The 19,720-nt window shown below is 45.1% G+C and overlaps 1 protein-coding gene across 1 annotated transcript in view; it reads left to right on the top strand.

The window, feature by feature from the left end:
• The first annotated feature begins 241 nt into the window (after positions 1 to 241).
• LOC145354664 (heparan sulfate glucosamine 3-O-sulfotransferase 2-like) overlaps positions 242 to 19,720 on the top strand; it is an 86,269-nt gene continuing 66,790 nt past the window's right edge. The window contains exon 1 of the mRNA XM_080206096.1: positions 242 to 804. Within this exon, the coding sequence (XP_080062222.1) occupies positions 242 to 804 (563 nt within the window). The remainder of the gene's footprint in view (positions 805 to 19,720) is intronic.

Below are 19,720 nucleotides of genomic sequence, written 5' to 3'. Positions count from 1 at the left end.
AGCAAGTGCCAAGTAGAGTTGGATGAAGAGCTGGCATCCCAGCACTGACCTTGCTCCGTATTCCTGAGCTCTCCGATCTCAATACTTAGCTCCCCGTCCCTTTTTTATTTGTTGTTATCAAGAACTCCTTTAAGGATTCCTTCTTCCTTCTCACTCTCTCAAACACACATGTCCGAAGGCGTATTCCCGAGATCCTGGACCAAGATCATGTTCGCGCCCTTGTCAGAAGCTGCCCTGAAACATGGCATCTAGATTAGGGGTCAGAGTGGTGCCATCTTCATCCAGAGGAACTCGCAGGTTCTTCTTCATCTTCACCCTCTCGCTGTCCTTCACCTACTTGTGTTACAGCCTCATATTCTGCGGCGATTCCATTATGCAGAAACCCTTGAGTTTCCCCGAAGAGCGAGCCTGTTACTTACTGCAGGCTGGGGCAGCCAAGAGGCTCCTGCAGAGATCCCAGTACTGTGCCAACGCGGAGCCCAGGGCTGCCCTCCACGGGGGGGATGCCAAAAGGGACCAAGTACAGGACAAGCTGCCCCAAGGAGCCTCCTCCGAGCGGCGTCCCATTAACAGGACAGTCACCCCGAGGGTTCCGGCCCCCCTTCCCCAGGAACGACAGAGGAACAGCAACGCCACCTCCAGGGTCGGTAGTAAGCGCCTGCCTCTGGCTCTCATCGTCGGGGTGAAGAAAGGAGGGACCCGAGCGGTGCTGGAGTTCATCCGCGTCCATCCCGATGTCAGGGCACTGGGCACCGAACCTCACTTCTTCGACAGGCACTATGAGAAGGGGCTGGAATGGTACAGGTAAGGTGGTATTGGTACAGTGTGGACATAGTGTGGGAATTGTGGGGGCATTGTATGGGCACAATATAGACATGGTATAGACACAATATGCATGATATAGACGGCAATAGACTTGGTGTGAACATGGTACAGGCAAAATATGTACGGGCACAAAATGCACACAATGTAGGCATAGTATGGACACAATATAGGCACCAGCTGGACTTGAAATGGGCACGGCACACGGGTATTGACACAAGATGGGCATTGTGTATACATTGTATAGGTATTATATGTATATGGATTGTATGCTTTATGCACAATACGTGCATTGTATGGATATTCGGCATTGCATCGGTTACAGGCATGCACAGTGTGGGTATGATATGGGCATAGTATGAGCACAATAATGGCCACACATAACAGCTTCAAGCCCTCATACTTCTAATTACAGAGTTAACCTCATTTAACATATTCCTCTAACTTTATCTATCTATATGACCAATCTTCTATGTTTCTACCGTTAAACTATTTGAAAATTTTTGGGAAGTTCTGCATTTGTTAAAAATTTAAATGAGACTGCCCTGTGGAACTGTACCTTGTGCAAGATGTGACCCAACCCTCCAAATGTATGACGTACAGAGCTCCAAATATGAGATTTACCCATCTCCAGATGTGAGATTTACCCCGTCCCCAGATGTAAGATTTACCCCGTCTCCAAATGCGAGATTTACCCATCTCCAAGTGTGACATTTACCCCGTCTCCTGGTGTGAGATTTACCCATCTTCAAGTGTGAGATCTACCCCGTCTCCTCGTGTGAGATTTACCCCATCTCCAGATGTAACATTTACCCCATCTCTAGATGTGAGATTTACCCCGTCCCCAGGTGTGAGATTTACCTCATCTCCAGATGCGAGAATTACCCCGTCCCCAGATGTGAGATTTACCCCGTCCCTAGGTGTGAGATTTAGCCCTATCACCCGATGTGAGATTATCCCAACTCCAGATGTGAGATCTACCCCGTCCCCAAATGTGAGATTTACCCCATTTCCCGATTTGAGTTTTCCCCCATCTCTAAATAAATTTATGCCTGTCTCCAGATGAAATGTTAAATAATTTTAATGTGACCACCTTTCTTCAACGCCCAACATAGTTTTAATGTCTTCCTTTTTAAACAGTTCTCTCAATGGCTGAATGATGCATTAAAGGGTTAAGGTGCTTATCTCAGCACTTCCTGCATTGGGGTGTGCTTGGTTTCAATGTAAGAAAAGGGAGCCTGCTTTGAATGGTTTCGTTCCTCTGGCTGATCGCTGGCTCACTGTCGGGACTGGTAAGGAATATGTCAGTGGGTAGCCCTTAACTAGCCTGAATAGTTGGGATTGGGAAAACAATAAAATATTTTACATCTTTGATTGTATAATCTTGACAATTTCTGCTGAGAAGCTTTTATTATTCCTAGCCCTTTCAGCAACAACCTGACATATTTCATTCTTAAAAAGGCAATATCTTGCTGAAATCTCTTTCTTGATTTGTGGGCACCCATAGCCATGAAGCCGTCAATCTGAAACGCACTATTCTATCATGTGGCAGCATTGTGACCGAAGCGAGAAATGGCAGGAGTTCATCCCTCCGTCTCTCTTTCCCCTCCAGCCTTCTCTCCCTCCGTCATTCAAGCCCTCCCTCCATCCTTCTCTCCCTTCAGCTCACTCTCTCTCTCCCATTCCCTCTCTCTCTCTCTCATGTTCCTTTCCTCCTTCGCACCTCCTTCCAATTCTCGGTCGCGCTCTCACTCTCCCATTCTCTTTCCCTCTTGACAGAAACAAGGCTTTTCACGTGATCTCCATTCTGTAAAAACTGTATGCGTTTATTGAGAAATAAACCACAGTTCCTCCAATAACTGATTGGGGAAACGGCCCTCTCAGCGAAGCAATGATCTATGAAGAGCTGGAGGATCGCAGACACCAGCGTTACTCGTGTTGAGTGAACTGGCCTCAGGCAGTACGAGCCACATTGACTGTAAAGGAGGGATTGGGAAATTAGCCCACGCACCGCCACCAGCACCCCCCCCCCCCCCCCTCCCAATGGGGTAAATGCACACATGCTGGATGAGGACAGGATCAGGTTGGATTCTCCCCTCCGCCACTGTCCAAATGACTAGGTGTCAGTAACTCTGGGCCCTGGTATCAGAAATAGGCGTTCAGGCGAAATACCGTGGACTCAACGTAGGGCTCAATGGGAAGTGTCCTGTCCCCTGCACGAAATGGCAGAAAAGGGAAAGGAAATAAAACAAACAACCGCATAAGAGATTCTCCCGAGTTTCTGTTGCAATCTCTGGTCACAATCTATGAAGCAGGTCATCCTCTCCCAGAGCACACCTGCGGGGGGGGGCGGCAAGGGGGTAGGGTTTGCACTTAGAAAAATATTGAAAAAGAGGCCGGACAGAACAGATCAAATCAAAACGTTAAACTCCTTTCTGTTCCTGTGCTCGGTGTCACATCCTGTTGTTGAGTTTTGAATGATGGGGTTTTATTCTGCTGTCTGCACCCATGAAATAATGTAAACTGAACTTTACAAAAGATAAAGTGCATGATCATTATAGATAAAAATGTCTTTCGGGCAGCAATGCCCTAACTGCGTATTATTGCTCCTTTGCAATTTTAAGACCTAGATGAACAATCAAACTGGAGATATTCGTTCTCTCACTGACAATCCCAGGAATAGATTCGCTGATTTGCTTCCTTAGCTCACCCCACTTTAACTGCAATTAAATAAAATCATCCCATCTGTTAATCAGGAGAACTACAAACTGAGACTCAAGTCCACCCAGATCAACATTCATATAAAATAAAAACTTATTTTTGAACATCAAATATTACCCCGAGTATACATCACAAACCAAAAGATAACAGACTTGTTTCATTTTTCTGTCACTCTCTTGCAAAGTCTGTGCCTGTGCACATTGAAAAAGAATGAAATGAGGTTCGACTTCGATGAGCTTGTTTGTTTTTACTGCATTTGTCCCTCAGCAGCCTGAGGGACAAGAACCGATGATGACTCTTTGCGTTAGTGTGAGCATGAAGCACTCATCAATTAGCAAGAATTGCTAAGGTTACCTTTATTGGCAGCTGTAGCTTAATGAGCAACACTCTCATCTTGGAGTCAGCAAGTCCCATGCCAGATTCTTGAGCACATAATCCAGTGTTGCACTGACAGAAGTGCCGTCTTTCAAGAGGAATGATAAACTCGAGCGCTGGCTGCCCTCTGGGATGGATGTACAAGGTCCCATGGCATTATTTTAAAAAGGAGCGTTGGAGTTCTTCCTTACTCTCGGGCCAGTATTTATCCCTCAAGTAATATCACTGAAACGTTATCTGGTTATTATCTCATGGCTGTTTGTGGAAACTTGCTGTGTAAAATTAGCTGCTGCATTTCCTACTCTATAGCAATGACCATACTTCAAAAAGTACATCATTGGCTCTAAGGCACTTTGGGACATCTTGAGGTTGTGAAAGACACTGTAGAATAACAAATTATTTCTTTCCATCACCTTTATCATCAGTGCCCTTCTCTTTCTGATTATAGGATCCAGCTAGACTCTGTTATATATCATTGAATCCTGATAGTGCAGAAGATGCCATTCAGCCCATCAAGTCTGCAGTGACTCTCTGACAGAAGACCTTACCCAGGCCCTATCATAAACCCTACACATTTGCCATAGCAAATCTAGCTAACATACACATCTTGGGACACGGGCAATTTAGCATGGTCAATCCACCTAACCTGCACATGTTTGGACCTGCATATGTTCCTGCAAAGTTTCTAACTGCTTGGGGCTTCTTTTGATAGTTAACTCAATGAAGAGATCAGGCCATTTTAAAACCCTTTCACCATTTACTGTAACTTTTTCATAATTGTGGATTCAAAGTAACACCTCAAATTGACACCGGGCATAGGCACGACACTTTAGGAGGAAGGTAAAACTCCCTCCACATTGTCCCGTCAAACACTCCCACAGCAGGTACTGCACAGATCAGTTGCAGAGTAAATCTCTCTCTACGCTATTCCATCGAGCACTCCCAGAGCAGATATTGCCCAGGTAGGTTACAAAGTAAATCTCCCTCTACACTATCCCATCAAACACCCCAGAACAGGTACTGCATGGGTCAGCTACAGAGTAAATCTCCCTTTACACTGTCCTGCCAAACATTCCCAGAGCAGGCACTGCATGGGTCAGCTACAGAGTAAATCTCCCTTTACACTGTCCTGTCAAACACTCCCAGAGCAGGCACTGCATGGGTCAGCTACAGAGTAAATCTCCCTTTACACTGTCCCATCAAACATTCCCAGAGCAGGTACTACACAGGTTAGCTACAGAGTAAATCTCCCTTCACACTGTCCCATCAAACATTCCCAGAGCAGGTACTGCATGGGTCAGCTACAGAGTAAATCTCCCTTTACACTGTCCCGTCAAACATTCCCAGAGCAGGTACTGCACAGGTCAGTTACAGATAAATCTCCCTCTACACCATCCCATCAAACTCCCCTGAAATATGTTCTGTGTACAGTACAGAATAAGCAGCACATTACTGCTTTACTCCTAATACAGTGTCTGATGTACGATTTGTTCAGAGTATAAATCTGCTTTAATTGGTAGGGTTATTCAGTCATTCAGATCAATTGACATTGAGCTGCAGTTCTGTAGCTGCTGAATGCTGGGATCAGTATTCAAGGAGGATGTAAAGAAGATGAGAGCCGTTAGAGGTGTACTTTTTTTGAGTGACAATCTGAGCACTCAGACAAGATCTCCTGCCTGATTTTTGATAAGTCCCACAAACAAACTGCAATTTAATTCCAAATTGTAGCATTTTGCATGAAATATAGTTCAAGGAAAAGTTTTGATGCAACACCCACCGCCCCCCCCCACCAAAATGAGAAATGTGTGTTTTGCATAATCCACATTCCAGGGAAAAAACCCACTCCCACAGTCACTAGAGGAAGAGCCAGTTTTACAGGGCAGGGCACCAGGAAAATTTTCACAACAGGGCAATCAGGAAGTAGTGCATAGTTTAGCAAATGCATAAGGGTGTTTTGTAGGCAGCACATGTAACTCCCCGTGAGAAGGTCGTTTCCACAGTACCTCACTGCTTTGTTTCACTTGTGCTAATCACTTTTTTCCCTCTTCAAAGCAGGGTAAGATTATGGGAGAGACGCAGTGCATGTGGGAGACAGTGTGATGTGGAGGGCAGGTGGATTTGAGAGATGAAGAAGTGGATAGATAGGATTGAGGGATGGAAGAGGTGGGTAAGTGGAGTTGAGGGATAGAGGAGCTGTGTAGGTGAAGTTGGAGAATGGAGGAGGCGTGTAGGTGGAATTGGGGAATGGAGGAGGTGTGTAGGTGGAGTTGGGGGATGGAGGACGTGTGTAGGTGGAGTTGAGGATGGAGGAGGCGTGTAGGTGTTGAGGGATGGAGGAGGCAGGTAGTGGAGTTGAGAGATGAGAAAGCGGGTAGGTGGGAGTTGAGGGATGAAGGCGGCGGGTAGGTGGGAGTTGAGGGCTGGAGGAGGCAGGGAGGGGGAGTTGAGGGCTGGAGGAGGCGGGTAGGCGGAGGTGAGGGCTAGAGGAGGCGGGTAGGCGGAGTTGAGGAATGGGGGAGGTGGGTAGGTGGAGTTGAGGGCTGGAGGAGGCGTGTAAGTGGAATTGAGGGATGGAGGAGGTGTGTAAGTGTTGAGGGATGGAGGACGTGGGTAGTGGAGTTGAGAGATGAGAAAGCGGGTAAGTGGGAGTTGAGAGATGAAGGCAGCGGGTAGGTGGGAGTTGAGGGCTGGAGGGGGTGGGTAGACGGAGTTGAGGGCTGGGGGAGGCGGGTAGGCGAAGTTGAGGGCTGGGGCAGGCAGGTAGGTGGAGTTGATGGCTGGGGTAGGTGGAGTTGAGGGCTGGGGCAGGCAGGTAGGCGGAGTTGAGGGCTGGGGGAGGCGGGTAGACGGAGTTGAGGGCTGGGGGAGGCGGGTAGGCGGAGTTGAGGGCTGGGGGAGGCGGGTAGGCGGAGTTGAGGGCTGGGGGAGGCGGGTAGGTGGAGTTGAGGGCTGGGGCAGACAGGTAGGTGGGAGGGCTGGGGGAGGTGGGTAGACAGAGTTGAGGGCTGGGGCAGGCGGGTAGGCGGAGTTGATGGCTGGGGTAGGTGGAGTTGAGGGCTGGGGCAGGCAGGTAGGCGGAGTTGAGGGCTGGGGCAGGCGGGTAGGCAGAGTTGAGGGCTGGGGCAGGCAGGTAGGTGGAGTTGAGGGCTGGGGGAGGTGGGTAGACAGAGTTGAGGGCTGGGGCAGGCGGGTAGGCGGAGTTGAGGGCTGGGGCAGGTGGGTAGGCGGAGTTGATGGCTGGGGTAGGTGGAGTTGAGGGCTGGGGCAGGCAGGTAGGCGGAGTTGAGGGCTGGGGCAGGCGGGTAGGCAGAGTTGAGGCCTGGGGGAGGCGGGCAGGCGGAGTTGAGGCCTGGGGGAGGCGGGCAGGCGGAGTTGAGGCCTGGGGGAGGCGGGCAGGCGGAGTTGAGGCCTGGGGGAGTCGAGCAGGTGGAGTTCAGAGCTGAGGGAGGTGGGCAGGCGGAGTGAAGGAATGGAGGAAGTTGAGATGCAGGAGGTGGGTAGGTGGAATTGAGGATGAAGGAAGTGGGTAGGTGAAAATGGAGGACAGTCCAAACTCCTATTACCTCTTTTGGGGGGAAACTTCAGTCCCTTAGATGTCTCAGTTCACAGTGAGGATCAAACACAGTTTGTGCATTCTATCAGTTATGAGGTAAGAACGTACACCAAATCCTTTATCAAAATAACATGAAATATATAATACATTAATAGATTATAGCAGGATTTCTATTCCAGTTGTAAAATAGACCTGTGTAACTTGCAAATTTGTTGCTTGCAATTGACTAGGATGCTTTAATGTGTGAATTAAACAATACATTCACTGCCTCCCACTCAGTATGCAGTGTCTACTGAATCTGATTTCAATCGTCCTCTTTGTCCTCATGTTATAATTGGCACCCTAAGGTGACCAATTTACCTCAGCTTTCATGACATTTGATCCAGTTTGTTCTATTAATTGGGAAAATTTCACTGCACTATTTGAACCATTTAATGGCTGAAATAATTTCCCCAACTCATTGCAACCCCAGAATATCTGCTGCACTATACTGGTTATTTTGGTTCTGTCTTTCCTTCATAAAGTGTCATGCTGAACCTTCTAACCTGCTAAATCTTCCTTCAACTTCCCAGTTAAAAAGCCAGTGAAGCCACTCCCAAACCTCGGTAGACTTTGCCAGACCTCTGTTCCCTGCTCAAAGCCTGTGTGCTGATTCCTTCCAGGACTCTGCATCTACACCTAGAACTTTATATTAATTATTTCAGAATATGTTATCAGATCCCCAATAGTCCAAATCTTAAATATAGACTCTTTGATAGATGACAGCATGGATTTAGACTGAAAATGCAGCAGGACAAATGCCAGCGATCCCACACCCTACCATACATTCCACCACTGTCACTGCATAAAGATTCTAGTGTAGACAGAAACCCAGGCTACGGATGTGTTGAATCCCCACATTCCCCAGAGTTAGATTTTTGACCTTGTATTGTGTATTTTCCTGCACGGTTCTGTTTTGTTCCGTTTGCATTTCAGACTTTCCCCCGAAAATATACAGATTTGAAATATGTAATTACAAAATGAGGCTTTAATTCAACTGACGTTGATGTCACAAGACCCCATTTTCCAAATTATTAGGGAGCCTATCATCTGAAACTGGCGTTCTCTTTGTATACCCGATCCTTTGACCATTTTAAAATGGTACCAGTGTTAATCAGGTTAAGGCTACAAATCTCATTTGAAGTTGAAGTCCATTAACCACCACCCTGAAACCCTTCCACCCTCCTATTTCCCAACCCCTTTAACCCCTAACCGTGTTAATCCCAAGCCAGTTAACATTCCCACTCCATTAAAACATCCACTCTTTTAAACCCAGTCACCCCATTAAAGCCTCATCTCTGTTAACCCCAGCTTCTGTGAACTTTCCACCAAATTAACCCTTCCACTCTTGTTCACTCCCATTAACCCCAACCCGTTAACTCCTCCACAACATTACCCTCCCCATCCTCTCTTATTCCCCCATTTGTCATTAACCTCACCATCCTATTGACTCCCATTTTCTGTTAGTGCCCATCCCAATTAACCCCTCCATTGCCATTAGCCCCATACCTCACAATATCCTACATCTCATGTTAACCTCTTCACCCCATTTCCCTGACCTCCCATTAACCCCCACCTCCCAATAACCACCATTATTCACTCTCTTCTATTAACCCACCATTCCTATCGAATCTGCCAACCGGTTAATCCGTTAATCCACTGCCACTCCCAATTAATCCTCCACCCCATTGACACCAATCCCTATTAACCCCAATTCAAGGAAGTGAAAATCACCCCAATCCATCCTGGAACAGAGGAAGAGATGTATCATTTAGCAAGCTTTGCTGAAGTAGATGTAATGGTTAACTTAGTGTGTCAAAAGTTCGCCTTTCCTGCATTTGTGTACATTTCTATTATGAATGAACACATTGGTCTGTAATTCCTTGAAGAAATTCTCCTGTGTAATTATACAGCTTTCACAATTAGAACATGTAGACTATTACTGTGATGATTGCATTACTTTTTCTTGTAATGTGAATAAGTGACAGTCTCTCCTTGCACAGTACTGGCTGAATACCTGGCTGAGTAATGGCTTGTAGTCAGATGAAACCAAAACACGACCGCTCCAGAACTGGCTCTGTTTTTATTAGTTCCCATTTCTTTCCATTTGTAACTGTTTCTGACCCTGGTCATTTTTCTGTTGCACTCAATCACAGGTAGCAGTCCTAAAGCTCTATTAGTCCACTACCATAAGCGCTATACTATTGTACTTTTTTCCTTAGAAGCCCAATGGATCAAATCTCGTCCCATTATATAGAATCCCAAAGAAAAAGAAACACTTGCACTTATATAAGTCAACTACCAGGCACCTCAAAGTGCTTTCCAGCCACTAAAATATTTTTAAAAAGTGTATTCACTGTTGTAATGTAGAAAAAGCAGCAGCCACTTCCATATTGAGTAATCTGATAACCAGAGAATCTGTTTTTGTGATGTTGACTGAGGGATAAATATTGCCCACACACCAGGAATAACTCCCCTGCTCAGCAGCACAATGGCACACTGGTTAGCACTGCGACCTCACAGTGCAAAGGACCCGGGTTCGATTCCAGTCTTGGATGACAGTCTATGTGGAGTTTGCACATTCTCCCTATGTCTGCTTGGTTTCCTCCAGGAGCTCCAGTTTCCTCCCACAGTCCAAAAATGTGCAGATTAGGTAGATTAGCCATGGCAAATGCGCAGAGTTACAGGCATAGGGGGAGGGAGAAGGCTGGGTGTGATGCTCTTTAGGAGAGTCAGTACAGACTCGATGAGGCGGTTGGCCTCTTTCTGCACTGTTAAGGATTCTATGGTTCTTCAAATTAGCACCACGGAATCTTTTACATCCATCGGAGCAGGTAAATGGCCTCAGTTTAAAATCTAATCTGAGAGTTGGCACATCCAATTGTGCAGTAATTCCTTAGTACTTCACTGGAGTATCAGCTTTGAGTTTTGTGCTCATGCCTTGGATTGGGACTGGAACCCAGAACCTGTGATTCAAAGATGAAAGTGCTGTACCAGATTGCCTCCTTTCAGCCCCATTGTGCAGAATCCCAATGGACCAAGCCACTTCCCATTCATTCCACATATTGAATCCCAAGTGATGAAGTGTGGCCAATGATAACTTGTATACCAAAGCATTTACTGGTTTTCAATTTGAGACACGCATTAGTTTTCTGGAGGTATAGAATTCACAGGACATTTGCCCTAATAATCATTGCAACTAGGCACCATGTAGTCCACACATCGCAAAATTCTCAAAATAGAAATAATGTAATCAAAAATAGCTGATTAAATATTCTCTCTTATCAGGAATGTGAGCTCTGCGCACTGAATATATCAAGCCCATGGCCAGACTGCAGATAGTGCCAATTTATTCACAGACCTTTGTGCAAAACCTTAATGCTTTTCACTGTTGCTGCTTTATTCATTCATTAAACTATTGAATTAACATTAGATTGACAGTGGTGGTTGGGGGGGTGGGGGTGCCGTGCGTGTGTGGTGGTGTTGGTGTAATGATTGCCAAATAGGCTTGCTGGATCTGTAATTTAGAAATCTTTGATGCTGTTTCTGGTCCTGATCCTTTCTCAAGGTCTCCCAGCAGAAAGCACTTGTGTTTTATCTGAATGATGCTGGAGTAAATCAAAATTACTCAGTTTGTCTGGGTGAAACTGTCTCCAAGAGACTTTACTGTAGCAAGGGTGAAAGAACATTCTCCCTGGGCAAAATAATTTCTCATTTTAAGTTTTTGATGACTGTCTAGTCACAGACGTGCAAGAAATTCCCTTAGTTTTCCCTCTGTCATAAAGCTCAACACTGGCGAAATCTCCAGATTCAACAAGCTAGTGTATGGTGTAAGAAGCTATATGGGAATCTAAAATATGCAAATTATGTAAGATATGGAATATATAATACAGTATACACCGTCTGATATAAGACATATAACGCAGCATTTAGCAAATAGTGCTGTGAAAGAGCTCCCTGTACCTTTCACTCAAAGCTGTATTTACACAAAATTTAAAAATAATTCAATTGTTGTAAGAGTTTGGAAAAGCTTCGATATCCCATGTGTGGGAGATTACCAGTAGTCTTTAACCAACAGTGCGAATAACATCAACCAAGAAATTACCATTTATGAAATAAGTGGACAAATGTGTTTATTCAACATGAATCCTCCATTATCTCAATATGCACACTAGCCGAATGTGAAAATTGGAGGGGGATTAATTTAAACTGCCTTAATTTCTCTTCTCACTATTCATTTGTAAACAGAAAGGCGTTTTTAATTTTTGATCTCCCCTTTTATCAGTGGTTGCGTATTTTCCCCAATTCTCTATGGATAACTTGTCCAGCAAACCTGAGATTCAATAAAATAAAAAGGAAAAGGATTTTGCAATGTCTGCCCCTTTTTGCACATATACAATAAGAGAGTAAAAAGGAAAAAAAAATGGGTACAGGGGCACAATCAAAATACAACTTCTGGTTTACCCACTTATGGTGAGTCCAGAAACAGTCCCCAGGAAGAAAACAATACAGGCCTGAATTTTTCACCCCTCAGATGTGTGCACTTGATGGGCCCAGAAGTGGGTGCAATATGTGCTTCCGATGATCTCAGTTGGCCTCAGAACATCATTTCACACTGGATAGTCAATAATCTCTCCTTCTATGTCAACAAAACAAAGGAAATAGTCATTGACTTCAGGAAGCATAGTGGAGGACATGGCCCTGTCTGCATCAGTGAGGATGAAGTAGAAATGGTCAACAGCTTCAAGTTTTTAGGTATCCATGTCACCAACAACCTATCCTGGTCCCTCTATGTCAGTGCTATAGTTAAGAAAGCCCACCAATGCCTCTACTTTCTCAGAAAGCTAAGGAAATTTGGTAGTCAGTTACAACTCTGACCAACCTTTATAAGATGCACCATAGGAAGCATTCTTTCTGGTTATGGCACAGCTTGGTATGGCTGCTGCTCTGTCCAAGAAACAACTACCGCAAGAAACTACAAAGGGTCATGGACGATGTCCAGACTATCACTCAAACCAGCCTTGCATCCACTGACACTGTTTACACTTCCCGCACCTCGGAAAAGCAGCCAGCATAATTAAGGACTCCATGCACCCCGGATATACTCTTTTCCATGTTCTTTCATCAGAAAAAAGATACAAAAGTTTGAGGACATGTATACCAACTGACTCAAGGACAGCTTCTTCCCTGCTGCCATCAGACATTTGAATGGACCTACCTCATATTAAGTTTATCTTTCTTTACACCCTAACTATGACTACATTCTGCACTCTCTCCTTTCCTTCTCTATGTACAATGTGGAGATGCAGACATTAGACTGGGGTGGCCACAGTAAGAAGTCTCACAACAACAGGTTAAAATCCAACAGGTTTATTTGGTAGCACGAGCTTTTGGAGTGCTGCCCCTTCAGTCACCTGATGAAGAGACAGCACTCTGAAAGCTTGTGCTACCAAATAAACCTGTTGGACTTTAATCTGGTGTTGCAAGACTTCTTACTCTTCTTTATGTATGGTACTCTTCGTCTGTATAGCACGCAAAAAATAATACTTTTCACTGTATGCTATTATACACGACAATAATAAATCAAATTAATGGGCAACCAGCTTTAATTGGTGGTTGAATAATGCTGATTGGGAAGGGCAGGGATTGAGAACATGGAGGGTGCAGACTGGCATTTCCAAGGTGCTACCTCGGGGGGGGGGGGGGGGGGGGGACACCCACTACAGAGCCGTCTCAGGAAGCTGCAAACCTGTAAAAAATAAATTACAATGGAAAAGCTATAGTAAAAGAGTGTCTAGGCAGCATATTCAAACACATCTCTTAATTTTATTTCAGTCCTGACAATTCAGCCTGCCCTGAATTGAGCTCGCAGCTGAAACAGAAAGGGCGCTTGGTCAATCAGCCCACCTGCCAATTGTAAAAGCAATGGGCCACATAAAATTGCTTTCAAGTGGCTCCATAACGGGCTAAATTGCCTGCTTAATTTTTGGCAGCTGTGTTTCGATTCTCTCATAGCCCGCCAACTGAAATATTGAACAAGTGCGTGAAATCAGAACGCACATCTAACATCCTCTGCCGCAATTTTACCTGGTTTCTGGTTGGCGCATGCCTGCCGAAGCAACCTAAAATCTTGGCCTTGGATTCTGGAGACAGATAAGCCGGGATCTTTTGGATGGGGTGGGATCATGCACTAGAGAGGGGGGTGAGATTTGAAAGGTAGGGAGGCACAATAATCTTAAAGGGGTACCACCACTGCACAGATGACACTCCTGTATGAGGTACCCTACCCTTCCTTCCCATCCTTTCACCACCTTTAGTTAGAAATGGTCTTCCTACGCCTGCCCACTCTCTCATCCCCAGCATATTATAACAGTGAAGGCAGGTGGAGGATCTTAAGTAACCATTAATTAGCCATTTAAGAGCCTCAATAGGTGCAGCAACTCAGGAAGTCCAACTGGAAAGAAACAGTGGTTTTACTTTGCATTCGTAAATAAACTATCTGGGACAAGTAGATCAGTAGGCCCAGTCCTGGGCCTGTCTCATAAAATACTGAGGCAATAAGTTCCAGCTGGGCAAGCCATTGCCTGTTGCCAAGGGAACTCATACTCAATGTGCCCCATTGGGAGATCAATCAGTGATTCCCCATGGGTCTCATGGGGGTTATCACAATAAGTCTTAGGGTGGGCAGATTAGCGGGTGCATTACACATCCGCTGTAATATAGGGATTGGGGGGGATTTAATCCAGCCCAACATTAATTACTTGAGAGTACTAACAGAATGGCAATATTAACAAAATGAGAGTATAAACTGAACTGGAGCATTAATTGACTGAGAGCTTTAACTGAACAGGAGTATGACCAAGTGAGAGGATTCCCAGAAAGGGAGTGTTCACTGAGCTGAAGCATTTATTAGATCGTAGTATTAACTTAATGGGAGCATTAACCAGTGCAATAAAGTAAACAGAAGCTTTATTTTGAAACTGAATATTAACCTGATGCGGGACAAAAACTCCAATAAGAAAGCTCTTACAGAAGTGTTAAAGGTTCATTGGCTAATCTCACGAGCAGAGTAATCCCCCAGGATACAGGCAGCAGTGTATAGTATATAAAGCACCCAATTTATACATTGTACACTGAAAAGAAGATCAAATGGATAGTGTGCAGCGTATTTCTAACTAATTACCTTCCTTGATCCCTGACAATATATATGCAGAAAGTGCAACTGGAGGTTTACACCTTGTCTTGTAACCTTTATTAGGTATGGTCATAGCAGGAGATTTTTTTAAAAGTGCTCAGATAATCTTCAAATAAATACCCACTTGGCAATAGCTTTAGCTCAGAAGTTGAGTTTTAAATACTTCATACATTGACAGGAGCTATATCGGGCACCACATCGTTCTGACATGGGATCGAACTGTTCTTCTCTTCAATTAAAAATAAATCCCATCCCTCATGATTTTTCATTTTCCAAAGTTCTTCTCTTAAGGATTTGACTCCTCACTGACAGGTGTCAGCTGTGGCCTGGTCTGTAGAATTCTCTCACCTCTTGTCAGAGGAATGAGTTCAAGTCTCACTCCAGAGACTTCAGTACAGTGCTGTGCTGTCAGAGTTATTAATTTCAATATGAGACGTGAAACTGAGGCCTTGTTTGGTCTCTCAGATGAATATAAATGATCCCATGGCACTATATGATGAAGAGCAGTGGAGTTGTTCCTAGTGTCATGGTCAACATTTATGCCTCAGTCAACATCACTATCATTATCACAGTGCTATTTCTGGGATCTTGCTGTGTACAAATCAGATGCTGTGTTTTCTGTATGACAATAGTATTTAAAAATAGTACTTCACTGAGTGTAAAGTTTTAGAGGCTCCTGAGGTTGTGAAAATGCTAACATTTTGATACACTGTTCCAGCAGTGCCAATGGTACTTTCCCTAAGTGGTCATGATTGATTTAGTTACTGGAGAGCAATGAGGAGTAGATGTGGTCAGGTATCATATCTCAATATCTTCCAGAGCAGATTGATCAATGAGTACTGGACATACGGAGCATTTGCTCTGAGACTCTCCTACTCTAAATAATTGCCACCTTCCCAAATCCTTAATTCATTCTGAAGCTAGATGGTGAAGTTAAAAAAAAGGCAATCTTCTTCTAAATACCAGATTGATTTACAGAATACAAATTGCATATGACTGCCTCCTCCCTAACTAACACCCTTTTCCCACAAGTCCTTCTTTATACTCTTTTGATTACAACAAATAATCAGTAAAATAAACAAATTAAGAAGGGGTGGCAACCCCTGCTGGGACATTGCAACTAAAAGAAAATGCCAAAAAGAAACTTGACTAACTAAACCAAAATATCATTCTCAGGGGTGATGCTGCACCCCAGCAGTCCTTCTCTATATGAGCTCTGAGAACTTAATCAAACTGTGAATCCTTACTTTGACAAAGCAATTAACATAGCATTAACAATCATCTGTGGGTGTTAACCATGTGATCAGGGCAGAACAAACTCCAGCTCACCCTTCCCAAAGCCCCAACACCTAGCCAGTCCTACTTAGCACCCAGTGCCTCACTTTCTTCCCAGTGCACCACCTGCTGCCTGAGTTGTGCCACCTTCCAATAGCACTTTGGGCTCAATAGGAGACAAGTATGTCAACAACTTTCTTTGGTCTCACTTACTTTGGAATTACATGCCAGGAGCCATGTTGCAACATCTGCAATCCCAATCTCTTCATTCAGGAATACACAGTAAGAAGTCTCGCAACACCAGGTTAAAGTCCAACCAATCAGGTGTGACACACCTGATGAAGGTACAGCGTTTCCGAAAGCTTGTGAGTTTACTGTCAAATAAACTGGTTGGACTTTAACCTGGTGTTGTGAGACTCCTTACTGTGTTTATCCCAGTCCAACGCCGGCATCTCCACGTTCAGGAATACAAGTAGATATTTCCCAGAGGGATCTGGGGAAATAAGGCAGAAGCCTTAAGGTTCCATCTAGAGCTGGGACATATTCACCAGACAAAACTTCAACTGGACAGGAATTGACAAGACAGCAGAAATTGTAGATCCACCATTGCTTCCTATCTGTAATTATGTCTCACAGCAAGTGTAATTGGGTGAGTACTTCAGCTATGTGCAAGGGTTAGGAAGTAAGACTCTTGGAAAGCAAAACATTATATCAGTAGTGGCTGGATTCGAGAGATACACTTCTTGCCCATCTAGCATATTTTGTGTGTGCTTCATTGTCAGCTACTGTAATTGTACAGTACACAGCAAGTTAAAGGGAATAATTTTCTCCTTTATCATGTACTCTAGCCACGCAGATCTTCAAAGGCAGTCTAGAGTGAAATGCCAGGATATCTAGCTATCTCACACTGTTGCTTATGCTTGGATCTGCCTTTTATATTTGAGTCATATGTTAACAGCATCAAATCACAATTCTGAAATCGAGAAAATAATTAATTCTGACACTCCAGTGCAGAGGGTGAGCTGTAATGATAAAGTTTCTGTGCATTGGGACAGCTTTAATTCAAGGCCTTGTAAACTCAGTGAAAGAGCTGTTAAAGATTAATATTCTCTCTGTACATCCCCTCTAACAGTGCAACAGGCCATCAGTACTGTCACTCCAAAGGCACAGCACCTCCTCAATACTGTCCCTCTGACAGTACAGCACTGAAGCCATGCTGTCCCTCTAAAAGTGCAATGGGCTATCATTACCGTCCTGCCTCAGGCACAACACTTGCTCAATACAATCCCTCTGGTAGTGCAGCACTGTCTCAGTACTGATCCTCTAAAGTACAGCGCACGCTCAGTACTGTCTGCAACAGCGTAGCACTCTCCAGTACTCTTCCTCCAATAATGCAGTGCTCTCTCAGTACTGCCCCGACAGTATGGTGCACACTCAATACTGCTCCCTGATAATACAGTGCTCCCACAATATTGCCCCCCAACTGTACTGTCCTCTAGCATTTACAGTTCTTCCTCAGTTATACCCCCTGACAGTACAACCCTCCATAATGACCTCTGACCGTACTCTCTTAGTATCGCCCCCATTAATATAGTGCTTCCTCAGTACAGCTCCAACAATACAGTGTTCCCCCTGACACAGTGCTCCCTCTTTACTGCCCCCCAACAGTACAGTGCTCCCTCTTTACTGCCCCCGACAGTACAGTGCTCCCTCTTTACTGCCCCTCGACAGTACAGTGCTCCCTCTTTACTGCCCCCCAACAGTACAGTGCTCCCTCTTTACTGCCCCCGACAGTACAGTGCTCCCTCTTTACTGCCCCCAACAGTACAGTGCTCCCTCTTTACTGCCCCCCAACAGTACAGTGCTCCCTCTTTATTGCTCCCTGACAGTAGTGCTCCCTCTTTACTGCCTCCTGACAGCACAGAGTGCCCTCAGTGCTGCTCTGATGGCACAGTGCTCCCTCAGAATCGACCATCCAACAGCACAGTGCTGCCTCAGTACTGCCCCCCGACGACACAGTGCTGCCTCAGTACTGCCCCCCGATGGCACAGTGTTGCCTCAGTACTGCCCCCCGACGGCACAGTGCTGCCTCAGTACTGCCCCCCGACGGCACAGTGCTATCTCAGTACTGCCCCCTGACAGCACAGTGCTCCCTCAGTACTGGCCTCTGACAGCACAGTGCTCCCTCAGTACTCCTTGACAATACAGTACTCCTCAGTATTGATCCTCTAACACTGCACAAGTCTCTTGATTAAGACCTAAAGCCCCCACCTTCTGATTTGCTATAACTAACCCTCAGTGACCTTCTTCACTACTTTATCGGATGGAATACCTGATGGCGTTCATTATTTTGAATGTGGAGAGTCTTTTCTATAAATGCTGTGTATTTGATCGAGCTGCAAACATCACAGGAACCTGGTCCTGCCCATCTGGCAACAGGAAGATTCCTTTAGTACTCCCCACTCCTTATCTGTCTGGCTGATGTCTTGTTTCCAGGTGTCTGTGAGAGATACAGAAGGAATGCTGACATCTCATTAGCTCAGTCATAGACAGCTCTGTCACGCTGCCTGCCAAGCTCTCACCTGGAACAACTCTTTAGCCCCACACACATACTGCCCTGCATCTCCACTCACTCAGCAGATAGCCTTTAATTATTGCAAAACAAGGTGACAGAGATATGATGAGCTCAACAACGCAGAAAGAGGCTGCAAGTGGGCAAGAACCTAAAGGAGCTTCAGGCTTGCACATCAGGATCAGTGTCTTCCAGCCCCCATCCAGAGGCAATCTGCTGTCCACACAATATTCCATTGGGTGTGTCACTACACTGCCAGGCCCACTGACACACACAGCTAGGGACACACACACAGCCAGAGACACACACATCCAAACCCACTGACACACAACTAGAGACACACATACCCTGACCCACTAACACACACAGCTACAGACACACACAGCTAGAGACACACACACACCCAAACCCACTGACACATAGCTAGGGACACACACACCCAGACTCACTGATACACATACACACACAAGACCCAAGCGACACGTACCCAGAGGCTCACACACCCAGACTCACTGACACACAACTGTAGACACACACCAAGACTCACTAACACATGGTTATACCCAAACACCCACACTCAGTTATGCACATAGAAAGGCATCCATACTTATTTAGGCACACACAATAATCCACACAGCTATCCACACACACACACACACACACACACACAGTCACAACACATCTTAAACAAGACAGACTATTTCTTTATGTGGCACTCTTCCATTTTTCCTGTATCTAACCTCATTTCTCTGTTCTTTTGCTGCTGTGTCATGATGGATTTTGTTTATGATAGTTTGGAGTTCACTTTTGTCGTCGATATTGTTCTCTCTGCAGTTTGACTGCAGTGACACTGGTTGAATCTTTGTGCTTTCATTCAAAATACATTTATGCCAACAAACCATTAACGTTTTTTTTCCCTCCATTTTCACCTGATTCATTTTTACTATACTTAAGGTCCAAACAGCATCATGGAATGTTTGCAGCACAGTAGGGAGCCATTTAGCCTGTTGTGTATGTGAAGTAATACAGCTCCTCTCATCCCCCTGTCCTTATGCCTAATTCCTGCAGCTGTGTTCTCTTCAAATGCTTTTACAATTTTTGAAAGTCAAAATTGAATCTACCTCCACCACACTTTCAAGGAGTGTTTTCCAGATTCTTACCACTCACT

The sequence above is a fragment of the Carcharhinus amblyrhynchos genome, chromosome 18 (assembly GCF_965287045.1).
Source record: "Carcharhinus amblyrhynchos chromosome 18, sCarAmb.v2.hapA, whole genome shotgun sequence".
NCBI lineage: Eukaryota > Metazoa > Chordata > Chondrichthyes > Carcharhiniformes > Carcharhinidae > Carcharhinus > Carcharhinus amblyrhynchos.
Note: the sequence above shows the minus strand (reverse complement) of the source record. Positions and strands in the feature narration are given on the sequence as shown.